Below are 21819 nucleotides of genomic sequence, written 5' to 3'. Positions count from 1 at the left end.
ATCTTTTCAAGCTTAAGCAAAATAATTTTTCTTTGTTTGTATAAGGTTTGTGAAAAAAAATTATAAGCCACTTGCTGTAAACTATTATATTCTTGGGGAGTGTTTGTCATACATATTCTTCAAGTGCTGATTTACTGATAGCTGTTCATACTGTAGTCTAGACCATGCCGATTACAGTACCAGCTGAAGTGAGCATGACTTAAAGTTGCTGTTTCTGGCAAGTTTAGATCCATATATTGCAAAACAAAACAAAACAAAAAGTCCAGATTTGGTCCTGAAACTGTAGAATCAGTACATGTGAGGACCTAGAGATGTCCTCTAGAGGTTCCAGAGGCTCCATTGTCTGCTCTTCCTCTGTTCTCCCTCCCTAAGTTTGTTCACTGTTTGTTGTTCTTAGTGCTAATCCTTCTTTGAGTTATAGTTAAATTATTTTATGGAGTCTTAGTTCCTGTTCTCTAATTTGTGTCCAAATCATCTTCTTGTGCTCATCAAGCAATGAGGATTCTGCTGAAATTTTTGTAGTTCTTCGTTATGAGTATCATTTTATTATAGAATCACAGAATAGTTAAGATTGGCAGGGACATCTGGAGATCCTCTAGTCCAGTTCCTCTACTCAAAGCAAGGTCAGCTAGAGTACATTGCTCAGGACTGTGTCCAGCTGGGCTTTGAATATGTCCACGGATGGAGGTCCACAGCCTCTCTCAGCAGCCTGTTCTAGTGTTTGATCATCATCACAGTTCAATAAATAAATAAATTCTTATATTTTAGTAAAATTTCCTGTATTTCATTTTGTGCCCGTTGCCTCTTTTCCGGTCACTGGACATCACTGGGAAAAGTCTGATTCCATTTTCTTTATTCTGCTCCACCCCGACTGCCCCACCCCCCAAATAATATCCTCCCTGAACCTTCTCTTCCTGAGTCTGGACAGTCCCAGTTCTTCACCCTTTCCTTATTACGTTAAATGCTCCAGTCCTTTAATCATACTCATGGCCCTTTGCTAGACCCACTCCAGTATGTCCATGTTTCTCTTGTTTGGGGTCTTTTTGGGGGAGCCCAGAGCTGAATCCAGCACTCCATATATATCTCACCAGTGTGCATGGGAGGGGAAGGATCACCTCCCTTGACCTGCTGGCAATACTCTTTCTACTGCAGCCCCAGAGGTTGTTGGCCTTCTTTGCTGCAAGGGCACATTGCTGCCTCATATTGAGCCTACTGTCCACCAGAAATCCCAGGCCCTTGCTGCAAAGTTCTTTTCCAGCTGGTTGGCCCCCATCCTGTGCTGGTCCAGGGAGTTAATCTTCCCCAGGTGTGGAATTTTTGCATTTATCTTTTTTTGAACTTCATGAGGTTCCTGCCAGCCCATTTCTCCAGTCCATTGAGGTCAGATGTATCAACCACTCCTCCCAATTTTGTATCATCCACAAACTTGCTAAAGCTGTTCTCTGTCCCAGAATCCTGGTCATTAATAAAAAGGTTAAACAATATTGGCTCTAGCACTGAAGTCTGGGGTATTCCACTTGTGACTCTCTTCCAGCTGAAATTTTTGCTGCCGATCCTAACTCTTTGTGACTGGTAGTTCAACCAGTTTTCAACACACCCCACTGTTCATCTATTTAGCACATCCTTCATCAGTTTGTCTATGAGAACATAATCAGAGACAGTGTCAAAAGCCTTGCTAAAATTAAGATAAACAATATCTGCTCTTCTTTCCTTATCCACTGAGCAAGTCATCTCATCGTAGAAGGCTGCAGGGTTGGCCAAGTGTGATTTCCTCTTCATAAATCCATGCTGACTACTCTCAGTCACCTTCTTGTCCCTCATATGTCTTGAAATAGATTCCAGGAGGATTTGCTTCATCACCTTCCCAGGAATTGAGGTAAGGCTGACTGGTTTGTTATTTGGCTTTTCCTTGCCCTTCTTGAAGATAGAAGTGACATTTTGCATTTGAAGTCCTTAGGAACCTCCCCCAGTCACTACCACCTTTCAAATATAAAGGCCTCACAAGGTCATCAGCTGGCTCCTTCAGCACTTGTGAGTGCATCCCATCAGGTCCCATGGATTTGTGTATGTCCAGTTTGTTCAAAAAATCCCTGACTTGATTCTTTTCAACTGAGGTTGAGTCTTTCTTGCTCTACACTTTACTACTGGTCTCAGGGATCTGGGATTCCTGAAGCCTGGCCTTACAAGGAAAGACCAAGGAGAAGGTGTGCCTTGTGTACTTCTGCCGTCCTCTTTGTCCTTTGTCACAAAGGTCCCCTGTCCTACTCAGCAGCAGGTCCACATTTTCCCTAGTCATCTTTTTGCTGCTGATAGGCATGTAAAAAGTCCTCCTTGTTGCCATTCGTGCTTCTTACCAGATTTAGCTCCAGAGGACTTTGGCTTTCCTAACCACATCCCAACACACTTGGACATTGTCTGTATATTCCTCCTGTATCACCACTTTGTATTCCACTCTTTGTATGCTTTTTTTAAGTCTGAATTTTGTTAGGTGCTTCTTATTCATCTGTGCAGGGTTCCTGAAACGTCCTGCACATTGAGATGAAACTGGAGGTGGTGATCCTTGAAAATCAACCAGCTCACTTTCCTATTCATATATATGGTGTGCTTGCAGTGTGTATCATTTTGGCTTCTACTGTCATACAGACTGGAATTCTAGCTCTTCCCAACCCCTTGATGAATTACCTATGTATCTAGAATCAGTCTCTGTCTCCTTTTTTTCCTGTTTGGTCTGCTGACCTTTTGTGTTTGGCAGCTGCACAGTCACTCAGCTGTGGGAGAAGAGGTGGCAGGGAAGGCTTTCACTGTGCTGCATGTCTCCAAAGCTGGAATGCTGACAAATTGGATTCAGTCATTTCATGCATGTGGTTTAAACACAAATCTTCCTTTTGCTTGACGAGTGCTCTGCCTGATGACTGATACTCATAAGATCAACTGCTGTGGTCTTGACCGTTTCTAATTTGTTGAGCTTTGCTGGACTTATGGGTAGTTCTCAACGGAGGTCTAAGGAATTAATATTTAGTAATATCCCTGGAGAGGACATGCCTGAGCACAGATGCATAAGTAGAATACTCAATTTTAGGAGTTTCACACTAAATAAAGAATGACTGCTTTATCTAGGAATCTACAGTCCTAGTAAACAAGCAGGTGGGATTACTGCCTGGAGTTTAAGAAGAGTGTCTAGACCTCATTTATGAGAAAGATTTAGGTGGGCTGGAATCCAATTAATTACCTCTTGATGGTTTTTTTTTTCCTATATTGACAACATTAAACTTTTTCTCTAGCAGAGGGAAGTAAAGGGGAGTCAGAATATGACAATAAATATGCAGTTGTCTTTTTGTAATTCTTTCTTACAGATTAGGAAGAGTGAACATGTGAGTCTTGCCTAGTGTAAAGAACCAGGGCCTCATGCAAAATGGTGTACGCTATCTTCCAGCTTTCCATTGAAAAATACAAATTAGAAGAGTAGCTGTTAAAACTCTACTGCAGGAACTGATAGCATTAGTACTCCTGGTAGCAAGATGGATGCATTACATCCTGGAGTTTCTGTTCTGCAAATCTGGATTGGATCACAAGGAGACAACAGTGAAAGGATAGACAGATCTGAGAAGCTGTTGCCAGAACAGCTTAGCATTTTGCATATTGCTTGTTTTGAATACATTCATTAGGGTGAAATGTGTCATATCAACAGGCTCTGAATACTACAATAAATAGCAGTCACATTAATTACACTCCCAAAATGAAAGGAAGTTTTTTAAACTCATTCACCTTCTAATGTCCCGTCATCTGGGGGGGGGGGAAATAATTTTTCAGTGAAGGTAACCCAGAAAAACAAATCTCATTCTAGAGTTAAAATAAAGATATGTGAATGAAGAACTACTGTAGGACATTTAAGACAGTAAAACTCACAAGAAATAGCAAAATTGTGGTATAAAGCTGGCTCTTATGAAACTAGAGGAAACATCCATTTGACTAAAAGGGAGTAATGCATTTAAAGGGTACAACCAACCATTACCCCAACAGTCTATCAGTATGGTCCTCCCCAGCTGGCTCCCAGTGCCTCTTGGACATCACAGTGTGACCCTGGGCCTTTTTGCTCAACTGGGCCATATGGCTTATTAGCAGCTAGGGTCATGGGCAAAGTAATCACCAATGTACTTGCACTAGATTCTCTAAACTTAAAAAGGAACATAAATCAGCTGCTTCATGAGGTTGCTCACACTGCAAAAGCCTCCATCCTTTACTGCTTTGTACACCTCAGTAAATCTCAGTGCTTCCCAGCAGACTTCTCAGAGGTATAAAGCAGCCTTCATAAGCCCTTGCCAGCCCTAGATACACATTCACTGCTAGGAATTCTTTCCCCCTTAACATTCAAAAGAGTAAATTGGGATGACTTTTGACTACATTATTTTTAACTTGCCAGTGCTCCATTCTGACATGCTATCCCTTTCCCACCCTTTTCCCCTGAAAACTGAGGCAAGTGTGTTTTTCTTATCAGTTCTTAGCATGTCTATTCCTGTACGGTAAATTTCTGATTAATTTTCTTTCTTCAGTTGCTTTAAAGAGTTAAACATAGACCTTTCACATTGCAGCATTTTAAAACCTATTGGACTTTAATAGATTTAGTTTGTATGTGCTGAACTACATGTGTATTTAACAAAGATATAAGCCAAAAGGGTAGAAGATTAGAGGCCAAAAAAGAAAGTGTAGGCACAGAGTAGTAAACAACAGTGGAAGAGGACGAGGGGAATGCAGAATCAGGTATCAGATTAATAGGCTGTTTGCCAGATACTGCATTAGTGAGCACCGCTTAGAGATTTGCCTTTCACTCTTTTCTTGGCTGATTGAAGTGGTCATCCATCAGGTATCTGAATCCAACCCATGCTATCAAAGCAGCTTCTATTCCTTCTGTTCTTCAAGGAAAAAAAAAGTGTCTGTAGCTCTCTCTCCCATGTCCGTGAAAACAGCACTACCTTCTTGCAGCAGCCGAAATTTGATGGGCCAGTAGGCAGTTTCAGAAATAAATTAAGCACTCAAAGGAAAAATATCGTTGGGTTTGGTTTTTTTTTTTTAAATTCTGCCTGATAATTAAGATCAAAATACTTCAGTATTATTTTTAGGGGCAGACTGGCCTGGACCCAGGACACAGCCACCATTTAATGCTTTTAAAAATGTCTTGTTTCAAAAGTTTGGGCTAGTGTATTTTAATTAGACATTTTAGTATGCTGCTTAGTAAATGTTATTTTGGGAAACTTAGAATAGGGGAATTTGAAAGAGAGATGAGCAGTTGTATAAAATATGGAAGAACCTACATGAAGTGAACAGATACGTATGTGCACACACAGGTACATGGGCACAAGTCATATTACTAAGTGTGTTTAACTGAGATCTGAAACTTTCTCAGAAATGCTACACATTAAATTCTGCAGCTTCAAGCTTCTTTAGGAGAAAGAGAAAATAAAATTTCTCAGAAATATTCTGTCAAGCTGAGTGAAAACCCACTAGGCATCGAGAGGGGGACATAAGAAAAAAGGAGATTCAGCAGCAGATGCTTACATGCCCCCCAGATTTACATAAAAGATATTGATAGAGATGTTGTGTAAATCAACCTTTGTAGGAAGTACATATAGCACAGTTTCTTGCTACCAGCTGGACAAACAAAGTGACTGTAAGTAAACTCAGAAAGCATAGAGGAACCAGAATATTCAAGTAGCAGGTGGAGATTCAGTCTTTTTCACAGTCCATTTCAAGCAGTTCTAGCCCAATTCCCTTTCTTCTGGAAACCCTACCAGTTCTTTGCTCTTGTTCAGAATGTTAGTATGTTCATGATTAAGCCTTCTTATGTAAACTAACTGTTTGGTGGTTTGTTTTTTTTGTTAGACAATACAGTAGCACATGGCTTTAGAGCTGCAGTAGTAAATAACTACCTGACTTGCTGTGATTTTGAAATTGCTTCTGTGGTGTTTCCCAACATAAGTCCTGTGTCAGATGTCAGAGTTTGTCGTATTGTTTATGGCTTTTTGATTTGGTAGGTGGGAGGGGAGTCTGACTTTGGTTTTGGTTTTGTGGTTTATCAAAGTTATTTTTTATTATGTATTACCTTATAGCAATTCCCCACCGTTTTCTCCTTCCTCAGTTTTCCTCCCTGTAGAATAGGCTTTGGAATAGATCGTAAGTTTTTAGCTTGTATCAACCCCAGGAGATTAAAGATGTGCTGGTTTCTTTGAGGTAAGTAGAAAATAGGCAGATGAATTTGCATTGCCCTTTCTGAATGCAAAACAGGCTTGTTCCCTGAACAAAAGAAGGTACAAGTATAATTTGGACTACAGTATTGGAAATAAATTAGTTGATGTAAATTCAATCACTGAATATATACAAGTTTGTAAGTCAAATTAACCTTGGCTGGTTTTATTCTCTCCCTGTTCTTTAGGTATGAACAACCTAAGTGTGATAACAGTGCCAGAGCTCACCCAACCAAAACCAAGGATTTGTACAAAGGACGCCAGCTTCAAGGTCAGTGAAATAGATACATTTTGTTTCATGCATTCCAATGCCTTGTTTATTTACTGCAGTACATTAGAAAGCAATTTCTTACCCTATATCTTTTAGGTATCGCTATATTGATTTGCCACTGACTGAAGTCTTTGACTTTGGAACAATGTATGTAAATATAAGTCCTGGGATATTGTCAGAGAAAGTAAGGCTCATTTTTCTCAGTAGCTTAAAGGCAGTTATGTTTTCTTACTGGTATTATTCCTTGCCGTTGTCATACCAGAGAAGTCAGCAAACATGTCCAGAATAACTTGGTCCATACTTCATAACCCTTGTTCTAACAAAATCCATGGGAGATTGGCCTCTGTCTTCAAATAAGCCTAAAAAATGCATCATCTACCTACTTTTTTCCAGGAGTATCGTTGACAGTTTGCCTCAGAATAGTATTATCCTTCTCTGTTGTAGGAACAAACCTTGGTGTTTATTAGAATTTTCTTTTATTCACACTTGTTAGTAGCATGTCAGATACCTTATCTCTGGATAATTGAGCTACACAGAAGTCAGTGTAGCTGACTTGCTTCACTTTTTAAACGGCCTTTTAATATGTTTGAATACCTTGAGGTGTAGCAGATTTAGCGATATTGCACATTATGAAGGAATTATGAATCACTGTCAGCTATTGTAAAGATCCAGAAAGAAGCAAATAATGTGGGCAGTTTTTTTTGGTGTCATGAACAACATTTCAGTTTAGCCACCCAGAGAAACTTCTAGACAATAGTTCTGAACTAAACATGCCCAGCAGTGTTGAAATGTATATTGAATGAAGCACACATTAGTACTCTTTGTGATGAAACAAATTTATTTGCAAGGTGTAATAAAAAAAGAAGAAATAGGAATGATATGTTATTATACCATATATAATTATGTGTTGTGTTCTACATAGAAATATATCAGTCATAGGATTAACTGTAAGCTGTCCAATTACTGTGGCTGAAAAAATGGCAAGTGTGACCCAAAAACATCTAGCTAGGTATGATGGGACAGACAGTGGGAAAAGGTCAGACAAGGCAGACAAGGAAACATTTCTACCATTTTATATAGCCCTGTTATTTTTTCTGGATTCTGTCTAGAACCATGGGTACAATTCTGGTTGTTTGTGTTCAGGAAAATGGATACACAGGAGAAGTTAGCTAGCACTATTGTATCACGGAAAGCAGCTACTTTCCAAAAGAAGGCAGCTAGCATTTGCTTCATTTAGACAAACAAGACAAGGTCTGGACGCAATAGTGTTTCTCTAAGACCATGAATAAAAGAAACATTTCCTCCATGACAATCTTGACACAAGAAAAATAGGTATGAACTACCCTGAATGAATGTCACCTGGGAGCTGTAAAGTGGTTTCCAACTATTAAAGCAGTGAGGGAACAGTCTTCTAAAGAACTAGCAATGGGGCAGAAAATCTGGTTAGGTTTTTAGGTAGATTTTGGTTACTTTATGGAAGAGACAGTGGGAGGCAGGGTCGAAGGATTGAGGCACTCACTCCACATTATGGCTTATCAGTGAAGATACTGAACATATATATATATATACTTAAAGATGAAAAACTGATCTACACTAAAAATTCACCTTGGAGCCTGAATTTCATAGCCTTTAGGAAATTGTCTCTATTTCTCTTCCTTCACAAAAAAGGGATGGAGCATTCTTGACTTGCAGTTCTGCTGTTTAGCTGCTCACATTGTTGAGCAAGAACCATATGTGCCACATAAATCCTCCTATATATGAAACTTAGTGGCAAATACACCTCTGTTGACAGACAGTCAGACTGATGATGTTCAAACGTCATTTCATCAGTTAGTACTTGCTTACTGATGTTACTTACTACTGTTGTAAATTCAGGGAATTTAGCAGGTATTTCAGGGATATTTGGGAAATATTTTGGACCTTATTGCGGCCTTTCAATACTTAAAGGGGGCTTATAAGAAAGATGGGGACAGACTTTTTAGTAGGGCCTGTTATGATAGGACAAGGGATAATGGTTCTAAACTAAAAAAGGGTAGATTCAGACTAGATATAAGGAAGACATTTTTTATGATGACGGTGGTGAAACACTGGAACAGGTTGCCCAGAGAGACGGTAGATGTCCCATCCCTGAAAATATTCAAGGTCAGGCTGCATGGGGCTCTGAGCCACCTGATCTAGTTCAAGATGTCCCTGCTCACTGCAGGGGGATTGGACTAGATGACCTTTAATGGTCCCTTCCAATCCAAACTATTCTATATTATTTCACAGTCCTTACTACAGGGAAACCAATGGAAAGTTGGCCATCTGTGACAATTTCAAACAGCACTTGCATAGTTACAGACTTGGATAAAAGAACTTACACTCAGAAGAGAGTATAGCAGACCGGAAGCTGAAGAAACAAGTTTTGCACTGAAAGATATCACTTGCTGGCCACTCCTACCTTTTGCTAAAAATTCTGAAGAAGCATTTGCTAGCTGGAATCTTGGAGGGAGCATGGACAGGTGAAGGGTTTTAAGCTTTCACACATCTATTTCTTATCCAAACTGGTTGTGCTTTTGAACAGTACAGTAATAAAGATTTATCCAAAGTCAAAGTCGTTTATCCAAACTTTTCCAGCGAAACAATTAACAAAAACATTCCATGCTGTAAACTCCTACCTGACAAGTTCGTTGTCATTTAGTTAAGCAATGGTCTCTTGATTTTCTTTTTCTACTTTATGGTATTTTGCATTATGTGAGCTTCAGACCGATAAACCACTGCAGCAAAGTGACTTCATAATTATCATAAATTATTATGTATGATGTGTATTTGCTCTCCCATATGTTAACATTGCTTAATCTTTGACTTCCAAATGCTTTATAGTATTTTAAAGTAAGACAAATACCAAAATTTCCTAACATTTCTTAAATACTTACGGGTTAGATAGCAGAACCTCTTCCTTCTGTTCTGTAGCAGCATGTAGTACCTGCCTATAGAAGTAATAGGTGGAAGAGGTTACTTCACAGTTGCAGTTGTGTTAAGGTGTTTTTTTTTTTTTCTTTCTTTCTCTCTCCCTCATAAAGCTTTCTTTTTTCTCTCTCTCATCTAGTCTCTTAAATGTCCAAGTCCCCAGCTGGCAAATATATCTTTTATGATGCAGACACTACATCAAGTAAAAATGAATTGAGTTTACTTTAAATAATTTTTTGAAAAAAGGAGGTTGAAAGATAATCTTGCACAGGTGTAGCTAATTGTTTAACACAAATTTGCACAAATGTCTAATATGAATCAACTTTTTAGTAGAAATGAACCACTGTTACTCAAAGTTTCTCTATTCTAAGCAATTTTGCAAAGCTATGTTTGCATTTTTGTTGTCTAAATTAAATACAGCATCTGATTGCTGAATACTGCCAGGACTGAATAAAAAATGTAAGGTAATTGTGTACTTAATTTCAAAGAATAATACATTTTTAAAAGGATGGGTTTGCTTGATTTGCAGCTTATACCCACAAAAATGCAGTAGCCTTAGGTGAAACCACTGTGACTGCCTCCTGTGTAAAACCAGGAAGATTTTAAAACAATTACTTCACTGCTATGAATGATATTAAATAGGATAAAATCCACTAGTACATCCTCAGGTGGATTAAATTGGCATAGTTCTGCAGCTATGCTGATTTATACCACCTGAAAATTTGACCCCATTACATGTTAAGCCAAATATTTTTAGCAATAATTTGCAAATAAATCAAGATGCAGTTTTTGGCAAACACTGATATCTTGTTAAGGCAAAACTGTAGAAGGTGAGGGCCCCTTGGAGTCTATGGCAAAATTCCTACTGATTTAAACCGAGCTAAGAATATATCCTCACATCCTAAGGGTAACTTAATATAAAGCATCTGAAATTGAAGGCTAATCTAACATTTGTAAGAACGATCCAAGCCACCTGTATCTGTTAGGAATGGGTAAGAAGTTATATAATAATAATTCTTCCCATTAGATTTCTTGTCCTTTTTTTAAAGCCAAAGCATTTTTCTGAGGTTACTTGTGGTTTTGATCCTTCTCAGAAACTAGTTATTGTGAGATAATGAAAATGAACCCAGAAAACTGTCTAGAGAATGTCACATACTGGGAAAACAGAAGGATTTTTTACTTTTCTCATGGTCATTTTTCAAATGGTCTTATTTTGACCTTTTGTTCTCCTCTGTGTTATACAGTAAATTGCAAGCCCTGTAATGAACTGACATATTGTGTAGAGTCTTGAATGGTTTATTTCAGATTTTGGATAACTGCTGTGTTAAACAGAAATTCAGTTTTCTACACAAGCTGGTCAAGAGCATTCAAAAGAGTATAGCATGAAGGCTAGTTTAGCTAAACCTATAGCATGATGGAATGAGGTGTAGGTGCCCCTGCATGTTTCTAAAATCATGAGTGGTAATAGGTCAAATTCAGCCAAGCTGAAGATATGTCAGTTCCTGGAACTGTAGTTTTTCAGGCTGGGGGTGTGAGTGAAGGTATATTCAAGCACTATATGTATTCACTACTTTTTAATACTCAGTTTTTCAGCATCTACTCTCAATAAATGTATATTTATTTATAAACTATATAATGTTCAACTGGGCTGATATATTAAGTACATTGTAAATCAACCCCAAATATAGAAATTAAAAAAGGATGAAATAAATGCAATCTTATGTATTAATAGTACAAAAAATATTTTGTTTCTGCACTCTAACTGATTGTCTTGTGCCCCTTCTGGGGTGTGCACCCCACTTTGGAGATCACTGCCCTAGACAATGGATAAGCTACCTGTTCATAAAGCCAAGTCTTGCCTCTGCTCTAAGCAGCTTGGAAGAAAAGGACTTGGATATATAAAAGAGCAAGACATGATAGCATTTTGAGACAGTGCCAGACCACTAAACTAATAATTTACCTCAAGGGCAAATCTTTTTCTTATTTCAAAAGTATGCATCAAATGCAAGAAGGCTCTGTTTTAGACTCTGCTGTGTGTGAGGGCTGGATAAACTATGGGTAATACTTTATATAGCTTCAGATTTTTGTATTTCTACTTAGTCTGCGAATTTATCTGGTTTTCCTGTAATATAATTCCCATTACCAAGACCTGAAATTTGAAAAGTAAGTGCAAAAATTTGAAAAGTACTATGGGAAATGTGATTTTGCTCACATAACATTATTTAATTAGAAGTAGCCTTGATTTTTGTGCAGAAAAAAAACCCCCACAAACAAATCAACAAAACAAAATGAAAAAAGAAATCCAAAGGAGTAAAAGGCATACAAATGAGAGGAGGATACAATGTCAAGCTGGTTTTCAGACTTTACCGGGTTTCCATGGTTTTGAGGCTTTTAGTCAGACCATTAATTTTTTTTACATTTCATTTTGGTTTAAGTTTATCCTTTTCTTTAAAACTACATTTTTTTAAGTTCCTATAGTTGTGATACTTCTCATACAAAAGGATAATTTGGGAGGGAAAACTGTAGTCTGGAAATGGCAGTACCTTACAAACTGTAACAGTAATACAATCTACTGACTTGGGTGAACATGCAAATTCATTAAGTCCATCTACTAAGTGTCCTGAATGTCTCCCTTTTCTATTTTCTCAAAGTAGCATAGCTTTCCCCTGCTGAATATTTCCTTTTCCTGAGATGCTGATCTCAATTAGCCCAGCTGGAATCCAGTAGAATTACACTGAAGTTACTATAGATTTCTACTGGTGAAATAATATCAGCATTTGACTCATATTTGTCCACTCTGGCAATCCTGCAGCTCTCTGAAAAGCCTCACTTCAGATACTTCTCATTACAATTTTTGCTCCTAAAGAATTTCTCCAAAAAGATTGGTATATCACGGTTTTGATAGCAGTGAATTAATAAGCATCTGAAAGGTTTCCAATTTTAATGTCTAAGGTTTATTCAGTGATACAAGAAGGATTTGTCCTGAAAGGAGTGGTTTAGGTCAGGTTGCTTAAAGAATTACCACCAGAGTTTGAGTGAAATAAGTTTAATATGAATTTGTGGAAAGGTGACTGTACAAGACTTGATGGTAAGGTTTGCTCTATGATTTATTACATGCAGTAAATGCACAGAGATAAATCAAATTGAAATCGAGTCAGAATAGATCTGGAAATAGTTTATAATGAACAAAGGTATAAGAGGGTAAAGGAGATCCTTCTGTTGAGTCACGAGTTTTAGAGTGGACTCCCTTGTTTTTTACACTCTTAGAGAGTTTAAGTGCGGCTGGATCTATTTCTGTTCTCAGAGTTGGACAATGGATTAGATCTAGAGAAATATAAAGAGTAAGGGGAATTTTACCATTGAATCATGAGGTTCAGAACGGATCTCCTTGCTTTCTGAACTCTCATGGAGTTTAGGTGCGGCTGAGTCCAATCTTAGTCTCAGACTTGGACAATGGTTTGTATCTGAAGGGTGGAGAAAGGATTTGTTTACGATTATTGTTCAAGATTATCTGTAGGATTTTAGCAACAAAGCAAATCAATAAAATTTGTATTAAATAACAAAAATAACCTAACTACTTCAAGTTTGCAATGCATATTATAACAAAGGTATACCTGTTATATATTCCCCTCGAGTTCAGTGAAATACATCTAATATCTTTTGCATTCCTTAATGGGCAAAAGGTTGAACATTGAGGAGCAGTGGTATCAGTCCAGGTCCCATCATTGGCTTTCTGCGACAGTCCCCCTAGTATTGCAGTCTTGGTGGTTTGCGAGCTCTGAGCAGTGTCGTGCTCAGAGAGAGATGCTGGTCACAGCCCACTGTGGTCCAGGAAAGTTCAGAAAGGTCTCACTTTAGGACCACTGTTTATAAGGCTGTGAGATGATCGGGTTCAGTCATCAGTGACTTTCCATCCTGGCCACAACCTGAGTTGGTAATTTTTCAAAATTCCAAGAATTGTGGTATCATTCTACTCAGGCTACCACTCGGGCTATGATCTGGGCAGGAGCATTCCAGGGTTGTCAGGGAATAACTGATTGTCTCCATTCTCATTCCCTGCTTCAACCAGTCAAGGGGAGATCCAGTGCGGACAGTGCCATTCTCTGGCTTAGCCAAGTAGAAGTTACTGGTACAATCAAGGGGTACTTAACCACCCAACCCATTACTCAAGGTGCTGATGCCTAGTTGGTAGCTCCCAGGGTCATAGAACAGCCCAAAGAAGGGACAGAAGTGCACTACTACATGTTGGTTTCTGATTTCACAGCCTACTAGTGACTGTCTCAGCTGTTGTTTTGTCCTATGGATCTTCATAAGCTTAGTTTAACCTTGGCATTTAAGCAGTTAATATTTTCTCCTGAAAATCATGCATGAGAGCTGTAACTCATTTGTTTATTTCACATTTTTGTTACTTAAGAGAAAGAGAAACATTCTAACTGCCCAATTTTCTTCTTATTGTAAAGGCTTTATTTGCTGTGTTTGTGATGGGATAACCCAGCACTGACTCTGAACAGTTTATATTTTGTGGAGCAAAACTCATGATTTAAGTTATGGGTGAATTATGTGTGGATAAGTACAGTTTGCTTTTGGTTGTTGGCAGTGCATCTTCTTTTTCCAAAGTTAAATAGTCGGAAACATTCAAACCACAATGATGCAAGACCCACAGCCAAACAGCCATCATATAAAGTGTCTTACTTCAAAGGCATCTTTAAAATAAAGAAAGTGATAGAGGCTTAAGTGCTTTTCCTTGTGAGGTAGGTTCCATTGCACTTCTGCAGTTCCTCTGCTTTTGACCATGAGCACATCAGATTTCCTAAGGTACCAGACTATTTCTCAGCCAAAATGCCGAGGTATCACCACTGGTCTGCCTCATCTTGCTTGCTGTGGTTTCACACAGTATTTCATTTCCTCTGTGTAGTCCGGTACCGGCACAGAGTAGAAAATCATCTTACTTTGCTACACTTCTTAAATGGTTGAATGATGAAAACTTCCCTTGTTTTTAAAAGTATCAATTAATTGAGTCTTTCTGATCATAATGCAGACTGTATATATACGCCTGCCTTTCCATGAGCTTCAGATTGTTAGGTCAGCTAGCATGTAACTTCCTCCACTAAGCTGTGATTTAAAAGGACTGTATTTTTATGATGTAACCAGTTTTTTGGCTGCATAAGCTAATATTTAAAATATCCCTTTCTGCTATTGAATCCGAAAGCTCCGAGTTGTCAACCACCATTTGAAGTTGCTGGCTGTTTTGAACGAGCCTGTAGCTGTTGTCCTGAGCCCTGTGTACTGCTTTGTTTACCAAGAGATAGTTGGCAAAAGGGGGTTGTATGGAACGGACCTGCCTGGTTAAGTGTTTGAATGATAAGCAGGAAATGTTGGTGCAAAGCTGGTGGGAAACTTCACGGCAGCGATGGCAGAACCGAATAGCTGGGTGGCAAGGATGATGGAGGGGATCTGTCTGCAGCCTGGTGGGGTCTGCAGGGAGGACGGGAGAGGTGAGGTTCAGTGGTGTGGTGCAGAGGTGTGCTGGAGGGCCAGGCTTGCTCCTCCTCAGCTCCGTAGTGCTGAGAGAGGCAGGGGAACGTCTGCTTCCCCTTCCAAAGCAGTAGCTACATCTCCTCTAATGTATGGGGCTGCAGGAGGAAGCCTGGCTTTCCAGCCCTCTGCTATCCTGATCATCTGGGTACCTTACCATAGGCCTCCTACAGGTTAGTGACAGCTCAGTGAAGGGCCCTTTGCACATGTTATGTCCGCTACAATGATGCTGTGCTGGTAGCCTGAGACAGAAGTGGTGGGGGATGCTGGCCAGGCAAAGTTGTGGCTGTCAAAAAGGAGATGTCCACGTCTGCAGTGCAGTGGGGTTAACGCAGCACCAGTGTGCTTGGCGGATGGGCAGAGGGGTGCACGCTGCACCCAGGCTGGTACCGCGAGCGCTGGCTCTGTCCAAGCCCCCCCACTGTAACCCAGACGCTAATTTGAGTGTGGAGTACGGCCTGGCGAGGCATTGGGCTGGGCAGAACTTCCAGCAGCTGCGCAGGTCTGCGGGTCAGGCCGCTGTGTAATGAGGGAAGTGTCCAGCAATAAGCCCTCAGGCCACTGCTGTGGCTTCAGAGCAGCTGAACCTCCAAAGAGAACTCTGTCTCTTTAACCTCCAACAGTTTGCTTGGGCTTTTGGATTTAGTACCTTCAACATTATTACCCTGTTGTCTGTCTACATGATGATATTGTCATCTCCCAGTGGGCAGTCTGGCTCCAGAGGAAGGCAGGCCTGCAAGTTATTTTTCAGGGCTCTACAGATCACATTTATTTCCTGCACACCCTCTTCTGTCCATTTCCCCATCCTGTATTTAATTACTAATGGTCTGGCCACAGTTCTTCATATTGCTTTATTTTTTCCTCAACTTGTCATTTCTTAACAAAACAATATCTTTCCCCAACTTAAAGCAGAAATATTAATATCTGAAATAAAAAAAAATGCTCAAGCACATAGGAGCTGCTGCAACTTCCAGTTATGCATGAATTCACTGAAAAAATTCCAGTGAAAGCATTTGAGCTACCAATAAAGTGCCAGTGAAAGACACAGCTGTGTCACAACTAGCAAAAGAGAAAAGCTGGCTAATTAAAGGTGATGCTACTGGCTCAGCAATAGCATTTCATTCACTGCTCTATTTAATGTTAACCTATAATTTTATGTTTATTTTACAGGACTATATTAGGACTAATAAACACTGACTTCATTTGCTTCTCAGCATTAAAAAAAAAGTCCTGGAGGCTATGCCAAAGAATATAAATTCTCTTTCTTACCTCACTTGTTGCTGTCCTCCCTTTCCAGACAAATCCCTTGTTAAGCAGAGCAGCCTCGCCTGCTGTGCTGCTCTGTGCCATCGGGTCCTGCTCTCAGTGGGAGCAGTGGGATGGACACCTCCAGGGGACACATGCCCAGAAAGGGAGAATGTCCTCCTGTGTCTGGCTGGCTTCCCAGGGGGCTGTCACCCAGCAGCTGTACAGTCACTGGTGCTGCACTAGCACTCTTCAAATGGGTTTCTGATGGTATTTTTTGCCTTCTGGGCCAAAGAATGATTAAGTGAGAGAATGCTTTCCCCCAGAAATGCTTTTTCTAAGGCCAAGTGGACACCAGAAATGCTCCACTGACTCACATGAAGCTGTGTTGGTTTAATCATCAATGATGTAAATATGTAGACAAATGCTACTCCCTGCAATTGATGATTTTGCCATTCATTCTGATAAAGATGGACCCTTTTCTTCCATCTTTACTAGGGAAATTATTATTTTTGAGTGAAAGTATATATAGATACATGAATATAATGTATATATATAAATACACATGCATAAAAAAATTGGTTTGCCATCAGTGAGAATTAATAAACTAAGTGAAACCTGTTCCACCATAAAACTTCAGTAAACCTGAAAAAAGACATTGCAGAAAGATTTGTTAATTCCTAACTTTAATTTGTCTATACATTTAAATCCATACATTCAATCCATCATTTAATACATTTGGAGTTCTAAATCCAGCAGTGAAAAAGCTTTGGTTGAATACATTTGTTTTTGTTTTTCTTTTTCTTTTAAAAAACAGAACAGCATCATGGATAACAGTCTCATTTTCATGAGTATTATTAACTCATGGAGCTGATTTAGAGATTTAATGTTTGTATGTAATTTTTACTGAAAAGTTTCTAGCTGCTTTATAAATCTGTGCTTATATTTCACATTTCCCTACCTCCACATGGTGTAATTTTGTTTGACTATCTCTGAACATCGTATAGCAAGGAGTGTACCCATTAACAATGGTCAAAACAGTGAACTTCCTACCTAAAAACAAGTATGGTCTTGCAAGACAGTGAAAGTTTGGACAGACTTTGTAATGTCATGGCAGATTAGCCTGTAAGATGTAATTACACAGCTCTCCTGGATGAAACTCAGAATGCATTACTGGTCAAACCACATGCAGCAGAGTAGGAAAATCTATCATGGGCTTGTAGTCATCACACTGAAGAGGGGGAAAAAATCCACAAGACATTAATTCTTACCCATTCAAACAAATGGCCTTTTTTGGTATCTGAAGGTAGAATAGAGATTTTGATATATAAATATTCAATTGCTTCAGATCCTTATGCTAGCATTTTGTCTGTGTGTCCCAGTGCTATCTCTTTTAGATTGAATCTCTTTCTGGAAGTGCCTGTCTCCATTAACTGTAGAGGGAGCAAGTATGACTAACAACAGTAGTTGAATATATTTTGATAGCTCAAGTTAAATGACGTAATTGACACCTTACCTAAACAAATCATGAAAATGAACAGCTGTGGTATTCCACAAGCAGTGAGATACAGCCTAGCTTTGTCTCTGCTGTGGTTGATGGTATTCAGCTGAGACTGGATCACACAGCAACATTTTTTTCTTGCACTGTTCCACTCTGAAGTGCTTTTAGCAGGGAAATAAGTCTGACAATACCAATTGGGTATGAGAGCATCTGTTTGAAAAATGGCATTTTTTCAGATACTCCTTTATCTCACTTAAGTATTTGGAATATTACCTACACCGTGGATATCAGGTCAGTGGGAGGGGGAGAGAAATGACTAATGGCTCCCTGAAACCATTTTAGTCTAATGAAATCTTAAATTTCATTCTCCTTAAACTAGCACTCCATCTAGACTGCTCGGCCCTGCTTACTGTTGAAATCCCTGAGCCTCTGTGCATGCAGTAATGCTCTGTACTTCAAGAAATTTCTGTTGGTCAGTGTTCAGCTGCTTAAAAGCACGTAGCATTAAGCCCTCCCTGGGGACAGAGATGCTCTAGAATGGAGAGCTGAGATACCTTCCTTTCTGTTGAGCATTATATTTACTCTCCTTTTATCTTTATTCTTTTTTTTTTTTCTAATACCAAAAAGACAAAGAAGGAAATGAATTTATGTGAAATGTTTTGATGCAGAGATTAGCCTAATCAAGAAATCCAAAAGAAAGTGCAAAATGGTGCATGTTAAACAGCTTTGTTTCTTTTAGCTCAGCAGAGCTCAGCAGAAAATGTATGTAAGTATTAAGAAAATCGGGATACTTATTGTCTTTTAAAAGAAGCCTGAAGTTTACTGTGAAAATACTTCAGACCCTTTTAAAACAGCTGCTTGTAAGTGCATGCCTATAGATACTGAGGTATTGACTGTGCGCAGCATAAGCATAAGCAGAGGGAATCTTTAATCACATTGGAACATAAAAGGGATTAAAATATTTGCCCTCATTGAAAAAACTTTGATGCTGTATTCTTAAAGCTACTAAGCTTCAAGAAATGCATTTAAAAAAAATCTTGAAATAATTTCTGGTACAGTGAAGACATGGGAGAGGTATCTCGTAATAACTTCAGGCAACTTGATTGTGGTTCTTGGGTGAGGAGTAGAAAAAACAACACAGGAGGGGAAGATTGATGTAGAATAAGCTCAGTGTTTTCTGCCAGAGTGCCTGCAATCATTATCATCTCGCAATCTGAATGATGGCAGGAAAAACTCATATAACTGAACAGAAAAAGAGAAAACCTTTTAGTCTGCCAGGGCTTTAATCATAATGAAAAATGACACCTGAACCTTATCATGACAGTGAGTGGGAGTTGCATAAGAAGACGCTATGTCTTCTAAGACGCATGGTATGGGGCTTCTCCTTTTTCATCTGATAGAGTATAAAATGAATGAAAACATGCCATTGGTTTTTAAGGCTGTTCCCTGCAAAATGGACATCTTGTTTTCTTGTGTTTTCATACTTGGATACAAGTTCTCCTTGATTATCTGGCAGAAACAGCTCTCATGTTTAATCTGTGGACAGGGAAAAAGAAATATTTTCATTTCTGAATGAATGTATATCTGCAGCTGTATTTTCAAGAGGGAACAACAATGGTTAGGTATTTATTCTTTGCATTTAGTCACTTGGAAAAGCGTTCCAGTTTTCATATAAAATGAGCACTTTGTTTCCAGTGCATTCAGTGAGATTTTCAGTTCCCAACAACTTTGAAAATACCCTGTACTGATAATAAACCACCCCAGTAATTTTGTGTTTTGTATCAAACATTGACTTTTTGAAATCCAGGCAGAGTTATGAGGTTAAGGCTTGTGAAAAATCAAGGCAGTGCAAGACTTCCCACTTCCTAACATTTTGAGTATGTTAAGGTATAACACAGAAATAATATCAGATTTAGCTGATGAGTAATGCCTGAAAGTGCATATAACATATAGATGGTATATGTTATATGTTCATATAAACTCCAGCAATGAGTTTAGCTCACTTGTCGAGGAAAATTAACAAGATGTAATCAAAATTGTTGATACTCTGATCTTTTATCAGTAGATATAATTTTCTGAAGAAAACATCTTTACTTTATCCTGCTTCATTAATCTTTCTGTTCATTTGTTTTTGAGAAAAAGGCTGTCTCTGAAAATCAGAGAGTATATTCGATGATCCCATTTTCTAAATACTAGCATGGCTTACCTGGGAAGACCAGTGGAACTGGTCACCAGTGTAAGAGGCAAAATCAGTGACAAAATCAGTGTTGCACGCTCTCAGTAGTTTTATTTTAGAAAGTAAAATACCAGTATTTAAGCAAAATTTCCAGCTGAGGCTTAATGGTAATGCCAGGTGGTGTCCTCCTGGTCATATGGGATCAGAGAGATGATTGACTATACGTGCTATGTCTTTGTAAGGAAATGCTGCAACCTTGGCACAGCCACAGAGGATGGCATACCTGCATGGGAATGAGCTTGGGAAGTCTCTGTGCTTAGTATAGTTAATTGTTTGTATCACAATAGTTTAAAGTTGTATAGTCTGGGATCCCAGTGTTCTGGGCACTGTGCAAACACAGAATAACAAGATGATGCCTGGAAAATTTGCAGTCTAGATGATTGTAAAGCCACTTGGACAATGGGTGGACAGATGCCATCAGCTGAAGAGGCAGTGAAAGTTCCTGCCAATTCCTCAAAGTGCTTCCGTCTGCCAACATATGTCACCTCTGTTTCACACTGGCTGAGCTTAAGCCAGCTGGCTTTCCTCCAGGTCCCTTTTTGCATCAGGTATTTAGACAGCAGAGAATGCATTTCTCTGGGCTCAGTGAAGAGATGTAGAACAAATGTTCACAAAGATGACAGTGTATACGAGACAGTCTCAGTGGTTTTCAAATACACGATGTTATTGCTCGGGTTCAATACAACTTGTAGGCCTCCACAACTGAGAGCCCTCGAGCAGGAAATGAAATTACACCATGCAAACATCTGGGAATTCTTTCAAAGGATTCAGAATGCTTCACAGGATTCAGAAATTTGCTTCTCTGTAGCTCAGCAGGAGTGCTACTGTTCATAGATTCCTGATGTTAGCATATGGCAAAAATCCATGAATAATTTTGGGAAAAAATTATTTACAAATTTTGCCCTTTATGCTTGTGAAGTTCTTGAATTTGTTTGCTATCTAGAAATGTCTTCTGGTAAAGCTTCTTGCTTTGTAAGTCATCCACAAGCAATTAATTGTAAATCTTCCTAAAATACAATTCAGGACCTGCTGAACCCAGATTCTGCAAACATTTATCCACATTCTTCTTGTGATTGCTTCCATTAAAATCAATGGAATCTTTACATGTGGTTGTAAAGTTAAGTTCAGGCATAAGGCTTTGTAGAACGAAGGTTTAGGTTGGTTCCATAACCCTTGATATTCTACATGCTATGTAGTCTCTGACTGCTAAATCAGATGCAGGCACTCAGAATCAGTGGAAAGTCAGGGTTTTTCAGTCCCAGGGTACGAGTCCTATTGCCTAACTGGAGAGTTACAGAATCTGTCCTTACAAGTCTGAATGTTGGGTTCCTTGAGTACATAATCTGGATTTGCTGGTAGTGATCCAACTTGAAATTAGCTTTGGAACACAATTAAAGGCAAAGCAAAGGTTATTGAATCAAATTCATTTAAGAACCAGAGTGAATATTCATCTTCTTTTATGACTTACTCATCACTACAGACTCTTCTGTGCTGTGAACTTTATAACGAGGAAAAGTACCAAGAAACAAAGTGTTCCTAGGTTTTGTAGCCATCCACAGTTACAACAGAAAATGTTTACTAGAGCTGGGCAGATTTGTCCACAGAAAATAAACCTGGAGTTTGAAAATTTGACTCTCATAATGGAAACCCAGAGTCTAGACATAGCTATTGACTGACGTATTCAACTATGTAGTTAACTGTCCTATATCTACTATTTATCCGGTGGTGAAAAGAATAGAATGTATTTTGGATTTAACACATAGATTGCATTTAGCATTTGGTTCTAAAGTCTCACTCGCCATTACTTCTATGTGTCTCTCATTTTCAACATTTCAAGCAGGAA

The 21819-nt window shown here is 39.0% G+C and overlaps 1 protein-coding gene across 8 annotated transcripts in view; it reads left to right on the top strand.

Moving 5' to 3' along the window:
• Positions 1–21819, top strand: part of SMOC2 (SPARC related modular calcium binding 2) — a 149717-nt gene that overhangs the window by 102855 nt on the left and 25043 nt on the right. For all 8 annotated transcript variants that reach the window (XM_055714315.1, XM_055714314.1, XM_055714313.1 and 5 more), the window contains exon 9: positions 6428–6510. In XM_055714315.1, the coding sequence (XP_055570290.1) occupies positions 6428–6510 (83 nt within the window). The remainder of the gene's footprint in view (positions 1–6427; positions 6511–21819) is intronic.

This window comes from Falco cherrug, chromosome 6, assembly GCF_023634085.1.
Source record: "Falco cherrug isolate bFalChe1 chromosome 6, bFalChe1.pri, whole genome shotgun sequence".
NCBI lineage: Eukaryota > Metazoa > Chordata > Aves > Falconiformes > Falconidae > Falco > Falco cherrug.
The sequence above is the reverse complement of the archived record's forward strand: the minus strand, read 5'-3'. Positions and strand labels throughout refer to the sequence as shown.